The sequence below is a fragment of the Cannabis sativa genome, chromosome 6 (genome assembly GCF_029168945.1).
Source record: "Cannabis sativa cultivar Pink pepper isolate KNU-18-1 chromosome 6, ASM2916894v1, whole genome shotgun sequence".
Lineage (NCBI taxonomy): Eukaryota > Viridiplantae > Streptophyta > Magnoliopsida > Rosales > Cannabaceae > Cannabis > Cannabis sativa.
In genome coordinates, this window is record NC_083606.1 from 36,168,066 (window position 1) to 36,179,575 (window position 11,510).

The 11,510-nt window shown below is 35.9% G+C and overlaps 1 protein-coding gene and 1 pseudogene across 1 annotated transcript; both read right to left on the reverse strand.

Annotated features, from left to right (window-relative positions):
- LOC115724541 (trafficking protein particle complex II-specific subunit 120 homolog) lies at positions 1 to 9,321 on the reverse strand. The gene is made up of 10 exons (XM_030653845.2): positions 8,698 to 9,321; positions 8,406 to 8,612; positions 8,030 to 8,212; positions 7,420 to 7,529; positions 6,911 to 6,970; positions 5,556 to 5,829; positions 4,973 to 5,268; positions 2,999 to 3,873; positions 714 to 1,649; positions 1 to 472 (listed from the first exon to the last, which is right to left on the reverse strand). The coding sequence occupies exons 1-10, from the start codon at positions 9,106 to 9,108 to the stop codon at positions 252 to 254; spliced, it is 3,573 nt and encodes a 1,190-aa protein (XP_030509705.1). The 5' UTR covers positions 9,109 to 9,321; the 3' UTR covers positions 1 to 251.
- A 119-nt stretch (positions 9,322 to 9,440) lies between these two features.
- Positions 9,441 to 11,483, reverse strand: LOC115695069 (uncharacterized; annotated as a pseudogene).
- Positions 11,484 to 11,510: the final 27 nt, after the last annotated feature.

The following is an 11,510-nucleotide window of genomic DNA, read 5'->3' on the forward strand; positions in this document are numbered from 1 at the left end:
TTTAGAGAAAAATTGGTATTTCGTATAAATTTCACAATAAAATATAACTTTGGACAGTAAGAACTCATTTCAAAATGCCAAAACAAGATTACAAGACAAATGAGATATAGTATTGCATTGCAGCCAATAAATTTCTAGTCACTCCACTCCAATTGTCAAATAAAATGAAGGGCTCTCGAGAAGTCCATAAAAATGCAATGCGAATCAGTTATGCTTTAATCAAATCCGGTTGAGCCTGTGAATTGAAAAGGTTAGAGAGTTCCAACTACACGAACGTGAAAAGGAGGCCCACGACATAAGATTGGCTCATCAGGTGAATCAGTTCTAGCACGAGCTCTGAGGAGGTCGTTGGCATCATCAATCATTGCAGCAGCTACCAGAGAATACTCACCCGGAACAAGAAAATACAAAGAGAAAGAATGCTTAATTTCTTGCAAAGGAGGAACCTCCATGGCGATTCCACCCAAAACACCTGTATTAAAATTCAAAATCAGCTATTGGGGAGGAAGATATGCATAAGCAAATTTGACTCGAGCCCTTGAAAACTACAGTTGAGATCACACCAACACTAACAAAGTAAACAAAAAGTCGGCAGGTAATGAAATATTTTAAATTTTCATAACCAAATAGCAATGAGTGCTCAAAAAGTATAGCATCAAATAATACAAAGGAAAGAAAAAGAAAAGTAGAAAAGAGTGATAATATGATCTCACCAGCTAATAAAACAGTTGCTTTGGCACCCTCCACACAGCTCTCTCCAGCTACATCTCTGCATGCAATGCTAAGATTCATCTTGATCATGTCCTTTGTGTTATTACGTACTGTAACTTCCATCGGAGTCATGTCATGTGCCAGAACAGAACCCTTAGACGTAAAAGGGTGAGCTTGAGCAGTGAAATCTTCTGGCTCAGAACAGCTTCTAAGAAGCCTGAATCCAAATGTCAACGGATCTGGGAGCAATACATCCATAACAGATGACCGGAGAGCAGCATGTATGGCATCCTTGATGTTTAGTTCTCCAGAGCTATTCCGCCCAGATTTCCACCACACCTTGATTTTAGAAATGAGGTTTTTGATAGAAGCATTCAGTTCAGCATTGGTGTTCTTTTCTGAAAAGATTGCACTTCTGCAACTGCCAACCCCATCTGTCTGGTCATCCTTCGCAAAAAAGGAAGCATCAAGAATAGGTAATTTAAAATGCTCCAGCGGTATAAGTACCCTAGCAGAGAGATCCCTATCGATTCTTGTTGTAAGATAACCATACTCGGAAGTATCTTTGTCAACAGAATGACTATCATCATTGCTGGAACTGTCCAGTTGAACAGAAACGGTTATGTCAAACACAACATCAGTTGGATTAGACAACTCTAACTCAAGAAATCGGAGTCCCCAACTTCCCCTGTATGGATCAATTTTCACCAATTTATCTATTTCACTGTTAGAGCCAACAGCGTCTTCAGAACAGTGACTATTCACATGAGCCAATTGAGGAAGGCTTTCACCCACGTGTGCAGGAATCTCCATTAATAGCAATTGAGCCTTTACAAAAGATAAACCCTGCAAGACACAAATCTGCAGAGGAACAACCAGACGCTTGCCAGGGGGAATAGTTTCATTTGTTTGAGGATCTTTAGAATTTGATAGAGGCCCTGAAGAGAAGAACAAAATAAGTGTCATACTAGAAGTTGTGAAAAACTAAATGCTGCTAGGGGATAACAACAAACAGATAAACACTGCTTTCTGCTCAATCATAAATAACATAGTTCGATATCACAATAAAAGATGTCCGTATATACGAGTATAAGCAATGACTTTGCTAACATAACCAAAAGACAACTTGTGAATGCTTGATATAATTTAGCAATAATATTAACTGAAAATTAGATCCACTTCTAATCACTGAAAATATAAAATACAATATCAATTAGAAAAATTCTATACTACACCCTTTTAAAATGGGTGTATCAATGCACCCTTATCTACTTCGATATCTAAAAAACTACTTAGTCCAATTTTTTTTATGGTCGTATACATTATACTTATTTAAGACAACTGACAAAATTTTGAGAAATTTAGAAAAATTTAACACGTTGAAAACAGTGTTCAAAGAGTCTGTTGCACGCGTGACTTTTTTATTTTATACGCGTGTGAAATAAACGGTTTAAACATTGATATCTATATTGTAAATTATTCCAAATTTCTCAAAATTTTACAAGATGTCTTAAATAACTATAACGTACACGACTATGAAAAAATTTAGACTAAAAACTTCTTATAGCTACTGAAACAGTTAGGGGTTGCATCAATACACCAATTTTGATGGGGTGTATTGTAGAAGCACTCTATCAATTATTATGAGCTCTTTATTGAACTTTACATGTCTCTAGAGACAGCTCCTAACTGGCAAGTGCGCATAGTCTATAATAGTTACATTTTCTGTTGTGCTTCCTTTTACACTTTGTAAAAACCTTTGTCGTTGCTCAGGTGATAAAGCACTGGAAGGTAAACAATCTTTATGGATAAATTTGATATTGAGATAAAAACACTAGATAATACACATGTTTGACGGAAAACATGCTCTCCCCCAAACAATAATGGTCTGAGCACCAAAATTAGCCTGGCTCACTCTTGTAAATGACAACTTCCTAATTAATTCCAACTGAACCTAAAACTAACCCGTCCACTAAGTTTAGTACCAAAAAAAAAAAAAAACAGAGCAACCTTATTAGCTATCTTGTACAACTAAACTACTCAACATCACCTTCCTAGTTTACTTGGATTCTATACTTCCTGCTTTCACATGAATCAAACAGGGATTAAGCTGAGAACCTTCAACACTGAATTACAATTGCCTAGGGAAGAAACTAACAAACCAGTGATCTTAGAAAGAGAGGGGGAGAAAAAATCAAATTCATCCCGATTCCAGTCGCCTGACATTACAATGTAAGTTTAATGAACCAAAATCGAAAGTAAAAGAGGTGTACAACAAACAAGGCACCTGAATAATGGATCAGCAATGCAGGACTGTGTCCATCCTTAGAATGTCTCACTATACTCCCAAAGGCACTCTTCCCACCAGCAATATCAGCATCCCCTACACCAAGCCTCCATGCCTTTAAGGTCACAGGTATTGTCACTTCTGCACCAGGTTTCAAAGGCAATGCAGATTTTAAGGTTTCACTTGCAAATGAGATAACAGAATCTTGGTTCTTCCCGGATAGTGAAATATGGACCTGCTCAACTGAAACTGTGCCAGCATTTGCCAGATGTATCCATACATCACGAATTTCACCTTCATGTAGAATAATTGCACCATCACCAACAATATGGGATACCAGTAAAGGTAGTGGCGGTACCACAGAAATATTTGGAACAGATACATTCTTCAATTTCCCAGAACCACAAGATCTAAAAGGATCAGAGAGCACAAGTCCTTGCATTGCTCCAAGGAGCAGATTGTCAACATCCTTAAACAGGTGTTCTGTAATAACACCAAAGCAGTGGACAGTGCACCCATGAATTGTGACAGGCCCCACTGCCGTTGGAATCCCAGACAAGGCGATAACCTTTGAGGAATTAGTTGGAAGATTAACGGTAACAGGGAAAGGATCAAAATTTCTTGAATTCACTGATAGATAAATACTATCGACCCTCAAATCAAAGCCACACGGGTTTGCCAACTCAACCAAAACTTCAACAAGTTCCCCAACAACCCAAATCAACTCGTGTTTACTGTTGTTATTTGGCTCTCCTTTGGTGAATGGTGTATAAATAAAAGGTCCAGAAGGAGCTGATCCAGCCCACCAATCTTCTTTAGCTGAATTCCGCTTAACAATGTCCATTTGTGATTGACGAAGTGGAAAAGAATGCAATCTGGAATAATGACACGTTTACTAAACTGTAATTGCAATTAGAATAAATCAATGAGAGAAATGAATGGAAATAAAATATTAAAGAATCGAAATTATGAATTTATTTGTTGTTAGAAAACTGGCTGGCCAGACAGAGAATCATAATTATTTTATTTTTGTTTACAGTTACACAACTAGGAAAGTTAATCAAAATGCTTTAATTTAACTAAATTGCCCTATAGAAAATGTATATTGTAAGAGAGATTTTTTTGGTAAATTTGTCATTTAATTTATTTTTATTTTTAAATTCCATTACCGGTAGAAGTATTACTTAAGAAAATGGGATTGGAAGTAATCCCGGTGTTTTCTCCTAAATTCATGTGGCCCCATTAAGTATTCCCATTGTTACTAAATAAAAGTAAACAAATGAACGATTATAACACGTGATCCCCATTCCCAATTAGTAAACATGCCATAAATTGAGAACTGCAGACAAGAGTAATAGTATGGTGATAAAAGTAGAGCTCTAAGAGTGAATTTATCCACCTAGGAAAATTAAAACAGTAGATTAGTAAATAATTAGTTGAGATACTGCAGCTGGAAATTTTGAGTAGAAAATAAGTAAGAAAAAACAAATATATATATATGCAAGGAAAACATCTACCATCCATAACATTTTATTTTTGGGAAGAACACAATGCTATCGGCATTTATGTCATACTATCTTATTTAAGAGTACCATCTCTAATAATAACCTACATTTAGTAATGTGCACAAGTGAATCAAGCAAAAGCAACCGTTGAGAGTTCAATATAGTGAAGGAAATATTCACATGAAAGTTGGTATCAATTAGTGTGATCCTGAATTATAAAAATCAACAATCAAGAAAATAAATCAAAATGTATTATCAGTGCAAGATAAACACCATGAAATCTTTTTATTTTACAAAGCATGGAAAGCTTTAACTTAAGCTTCAATCTGTCTATCAGTTCAGCAATTCACAATACACAAGAGTAAAAAAGGCACTACTTTGCTTGAACATTATGCATTCTGTATCTGTACATGTACAGCACAAAAAAATATATTGTTGAAATAGCCTAATAAAGATATCATATACTTACCTAACAAAGGGTAGAGCAGGATCAGCAGAGCGTGTTCCAGAAGGCAGCCTATCGGCTGAATTTGAAAGTGCACTGGCGAGGCCATTTTGCCCTGCAGGTGTAATTAAAGGATAATATGACCTAAGTAACCGTGCAGCTGCACTCCAGGCAGCAAGAGGATCTCCAGCACGGAGAGCAGATAGCAGAATCTCTCTCAGCACAACCATTTGCAGGGTACTCCACTGAGACTCGAAAAGAGAGACTACGGACTGGTGCAGCATTTTTGTGTTATCAGCAAGACCTGATCCAGTCTCGTTCTGTAAAGTTCCAAGTAAGATAAAGGCAAATAAACTTGTTAACAGCATATTCACATGATATGTTCAACAAAACAAGAGGATCTGGTCCGTGAAATAAAAGAATGTTAAATAAATGGCAGATACTGATAAAAGATCTCTAAGATAACTATAAGAAACATGAGAGTCCACCAATAATCAAATTAGACCATCTCCTCATGTCAATTGGATCGTATAAGCAATTACTGGTGCTTAAGACATAAGATCCCCAAAAAATAAAACCATCTCCTAGTTAATATTTATATACTCACTTTTGAAACAGATGCTGTACTCTGAACACGATATGCTTTTGTTGTCAATGCCAAAACATGCATAGCGCTAATAGCAGCCAACCTATTTTCTTGTTGCAAATATAACTGAGCTACCTGCCTTGAAAAGAATGCCGCCTTACGCTCATAACCAAGAGTACCATATAAACGAGCTAATTCAACATATAATATAAGCCTATCACTAGCATCAATCAAGGATTTAGCACCATCTGCAGCAGTGGTCAAGAGATCAACTACTTCCTTAGCCAGCTCTCTTCTGCAAAAACACAATAAAATGTTAACAGTATAAAATGATAAATAACAAAAATAATCTCAACAACGATAATAAGAAATATTCCTAAAATTAAATACAAGCAAATGTATGAAATCTTAAAAAAAATATTACATATATAAGCTAATAAACATTATTCAAGCTGAACATTGATTATATCATAATGGGCCGTTGCACCAACCCTATAAACCCTTGGTCAGCTCAAAAAAGTATATCCAACAATCCTTGGTAGGATCTCAAGCATATTGCTCAGTACTTTAACTTAGTTCATAATTTCTGCTAAAAATGAAGGTTAAAACAGATCAAACACATCAAAAAATGACCAAATGGAAAGGTGAAAAGACTTAAGCCATAAAAAGATAGGAGAAAACTAAATACTTAAGATCCATATTTTGATTTTTTTTATAAGTATTTTGGGATATGAATCTCTTTCCTCTCATATAAGACTTGAAACATATCTTTTTGAGTGTGTTTCCAATAAAATTAAAAAATTGAAAACCAATGAACCAAAGAAGAATAATAGTTTGTATTCTCTGCTCACCTAAAGTCTACTAAAGAATTTCCCAACTTGGTTCATTTGTTTGACAAACACATATTGCTACTATTTTTTTTCATTTTTTGAAAAAGAGACATATGTCACTTGTCTTAAACTGACCTCCCAAGTTTATTAAGGAGCCTCACTTATCACAGAGGAAAACCATGGTAACAATAAACATAAGAAATTAAAGCACAAAATACAGTAATAGTACTTTCAGCATTGTTACTAATACTACTATAAATTTGAAACAACACCTCAACTTGTATTAATATAGTAAACATTGTGAAATAATACAAGCAACAGAAGATAAATGCCCCCTCTGAGAAAAGAAACAATTAAAGAAGAAAAGTATTACGTAAGATATTGTCATTATCTGAATAAATAAGAGTTGAGAGGAAGTCGCTCATGGACATGTTTCCTCTGCCTCTTTTTAAAATATATCTATATATATAAGAGCTTATGACAAAATTTACCTGCTACGAGAAAAACATATAACATATAACAGAAATAGTTTATAACAAAATTTACCTGCAAAGAAACCTTGCTAATTTCAAAGTAGCCTCAAGTTCAAAGGTTATGGGTGAGACTCTGCACAGAACAAAATACAGAACTATAAGAGCTTCTGGATTAATGTAATGAAAGTGAAATCATAATCTTAATCATTTATTAAAGAAACGCACACACACAAAGTAGCCTCAAGCTTAAAGGTTATGGGAGAGATTCTACACAGAACTATAAGAGCTTTTGATTTAATGTAATAAAAGACACACACACCAAATGAATCAGGGCATAGTAATGAATGAAACATGAGTACACTTGAGACATAACTCAATTAAGATTTTACCAATAGAAAGAAAATGAAGTGGAGGAGGTAAAAATTCTCTTTTATTGGCAGTCAGTGTCCAAATTTCAGGCTCTAGCATTGTAGATTACAACATTACATTACAAGATTTAAGAGGGAAAAGATAATCAGATACAGTACATCATTCAGAGAAAAAACAATCAGTCAATAAATCATTTTTTAGGAAAAAGCTTGCCTCTGAGCATTTTCTTGTATAAATGACTTCCTGTAGTGTACAATGACACTTTGGTACCGATACCTAACCTCATCTTCCAAAACTGAGTCCCGTTGGCCCATTCGATCAATCTATAAGGTATAAGCACAAGCAGGTGTCAAAAATAAATGTGATCAATTGTCATCTTCCAGTAAAAATTAGAGCATTGAAGGTGGAACACAAGAATAACCATCATGTCGAAACATAAAGAGACCTGAAATTATATCTATTCAAAACTTAAGAAGCAATTACAAAAGAATACAGCCTCTGCATTGCTTACCTAAAGGGTTCCTCATGGAATTCCACAGTTTCTAGCAACACAAAAAACTCATACTTTTTAGCTACGTACCGACCCAAGGACAACTCAAATTCACAAAAAAATAAGAACTCATATACTAATTACCCTAAGCAATAAGTCACTCTCAACTGCAAATCTCCATTTCAGTCATAAAGATTGCTCTTAAAGCAAAACCCCAAAAGCACACCATATTATTATCACATATTGCTGTTTAGCCCATCCTAACATACAAGGGAATTTAGTCGTTCAAGCTGGGATGGAACATTATAGATATATCATATAGAGAAAAACTACCAGTAATGCACACACACCGCCCTCCAGTGCCCCAGCCAACCAGAAAAAATCCCCAGTCAACCTTGAAAGTTCTAAAGCAGTGGTGTAATGTGCATTGGCATCAACAGGTGATCCTGCCAACAGACAATAATCACCTATGGTCTTCTGTGCACGGCCAAGTCTTCGTTTTTTGGCCTTGATAACCTGGCATTTGCAAATCCGAATGTTACTTGGAGCAGTTATTAAGATGAATAAGTAACATCTAACTCAAAGACTATTTAAACTATCAATGAAGTCCCAGTAAGTATCTAAATAGACATTTAAGAAAAAGAAGAAAAAGGAAAAAGAAAAATCAGACTAAAATTATTCAAATGCTTTAGAACACCTAAAAATAAACCTCCTCTGAGCTGAGACTAGACTGGGAATCTAAAGGCGTCTTGAGAATAGTCCCAGTAGACTCTGCCTGAAGAACCCATTTCTCAAACTTCATCAGCAGAGACGCGGCAATGTCCTGCATCATTGTCTGCAAGTGCAACTCCTGCGTATCGCGGTCAGCTGGCGGAAACAGCATCAGGTTACCCCCTTTCCTACTCCCATCCTCCAACTACAACATCAAATTCGAAATTGGAAAATCTGAGTTTCCCTCAACGAATTATGACAGGAAAAAGAAAAAAAAAGTATAATCGAACCTGTGAATCCCCAGGGCAGAAAGCAAAGCAACGCTCCACAAGTGCCGAAGAGAAACCCTTGCAAGCGGCACTGAACTGGCTGACAACGGTGTCCAGATCCGGGGAGGAAGGGCAGTGGCAGATACCAATAATGGCAAGGATCTTGCGATTGGATTGGAAATCCTCCCAAGGTGAGGGTGGAGCACCACCGAGGATAAACTTGAATCGAAGGCTGCCGGAATCCCATGGCTGATGAGCGAAGGGCGACTTCTGGTGCTCCGTGTAGAAGGAGCTTATGGCTGAGAGTAGGATTGTCTGATAGCGGAGCAGCATGGAGAAGTAGTCCCGCAAAAGGGTAGGTGGTACCTCGCCGATCGGCAGCACCGCCACACGGATCATGGAACTCGTCTCGATACTCACGCCGGGCTCCATTGTCGAGATCGGATCGGACGACGCTAATGTAAGGGTTTTAACTGCCCGGATTTGATCAGAGTTTCAGAAAGCAAGCCATAAAAATTGAGGATTCACTTATGCCACGGTTAATAATTGTAATTCGAATGGGAATAAATGAAATGGAGAAATCAAAAAGAATAAAAATTGAGCATTCACTTATGCCACGGTTACTAAATTGTAATTGTAAACTTAATTGACTAGAAAGTCAATGAGAATCATTTAATTTTGTTTAGATAATTAGATTAAGTAATAGAAATACTAAATATAAATATTTAATTTTAATTTATTTATTATAAAATTAAGTAAATAAATTCCGAAATAAATATATACTATAATTAATATTTATTTTTTAATTAATAATATTACAATTGACAATATAAAATATAACTAAAAAATATGTATTAAAAATTTAATATATTTTATAAACAAACATAATATTACTCGAGAAAAAAAAAACCATAAACATTTTATTAGAATAAAAAATATAACTAAATATTAAAATAAGCTCCTTACAGAAAAAAAAATAATGATGTTCTAATTTGTTCAACAAAAATGCAAATATCTAATGATTAAATGATTATGTATCGTTTTGCAACAATTTTATAATATACTGCATTTTTATCTCATCTGATATTGCCATCAATGCAGGTTCTTTAACCAATATGTTGGTTGCTCGAATACACTGCATTATAGTAAGACCTTCGATCTTGCTTATTTCTGTGTATAAATTGTCTTGCATCTCAGTTACATTCTTATCTGATAATGCATCTGTCAATCCTTGAAGCTTCGGGACAATTTTAGATATAGATTCTGCCAATGCACTAATATTTGTGGAAATACTATCGATAACCTTAGATTTTTTATTCTTACCAGACTTTTGATTATTGCAAGTACTCTCAGTAGATCTACATCGACGCATATTAGTTGGTTGTTAAGTATTTGAGATACCATCAAACTCATCTATTTCTTCATCATCTCCACCATCATTTATGTTATCATCAACTCCAAATTCCACACCAGTTGCATCATCATGGCGTATTTCTTCTTCATCATCATCTGCATTACCAGCATTTGCCCCAGTAGAACGATCTCGTCCATATATTTCTGCTAGCTTTGTGGTAGTAAGGGAATGATTTTCTATATAAACCACTTGCATCTTTTCGTTTCTGTACATTCACAAATTAAAGCATATTAAGACTATGTTCTCATAAATAAGCAATATTCACATATTTACATATATATATGTTGACCGAGATTTTCGGCAACTATTAAAATATAATTATAAAATTGAGCTGTAAGAAAGTGAGATGAGGATTTTTACGTGGTTGGGGCGTTAATGAGCCTTAGTCCACGAGTCTTTGTTATTAATGGATGTATTTAATACAGATTCCACACTTGAGGGAATGTTACCCTTATAAATACAGAGAATGTTCTTGGTGAGTATTTACTCTTCTTGCTCATATGCAACCCAAGATTCTCCCTCCTCACTAAATGAGCTTTGAGGGGGTATTTATAGTGTTTTGGTGGGGTAATCCTTAGAATTGTTCTTACAAACGTATCTGTAAGTATCCATAAAGTTGGGTATTCCCAATGAATATACCATGGGTAATGCATGGTCAAATCCCTAGGTGCTGTAGGGTTTTTATGAGGAATGTCCTTTTTGCTTTGTGATTGACGTGACTCTTCGCAGAGTAGCCGTCGCTAGACTTAAATGATCATTACTGTGGCGCTGCTGTTTGGGGATTGTGCCGTCAGACTTTATTGCGTGTTGCAGTCCCAACACGCTTCCTCCCATGCAGCATTAAATGCGACTTGATTGCTCAGGAGAGGCCTGACACATCCCGGAGAGGCTTCATGCTATGCGAGCTTCCGGGAGTACCTTGTACTCCGGGTGCCCCCTCCGGGACCTATGCCCAGGGTGCTTCCTTGTGGCATGCAAAGACTTATCAAATATTTACAAGTTATCTGATCCACGTGTCCCTGTTTAACTGGTCCACGTATTTTGGGCGAAATCAGGGGCAACAATATATATATATTTATAATCATAGTACCTTCACATACTCATCAAATACACTTTTCTCACACACTAACGTACTATGTACTTCATCCCAATTAAAACCACTTAATAATAATAGTTCTGCCAAACAAGAATACTTTTCCTTCAAAGTCTTAATACGTGATTCAATATGAGGTGATGCCTTCAAGTTAGAACCTGGTAATTTTGCCTCTAGCATACTCTCCATTTGCTGCAAATAACCATTTTTAAATCCACAATCAGCTCGCCATATAGGATTTCGACTCAACTCTAGAAGGCAGTCGATCGATGCATTATCCTGTTCTAGGGTCCAATAATATTTATTTGTTGGGTTTTATGCCCTAAA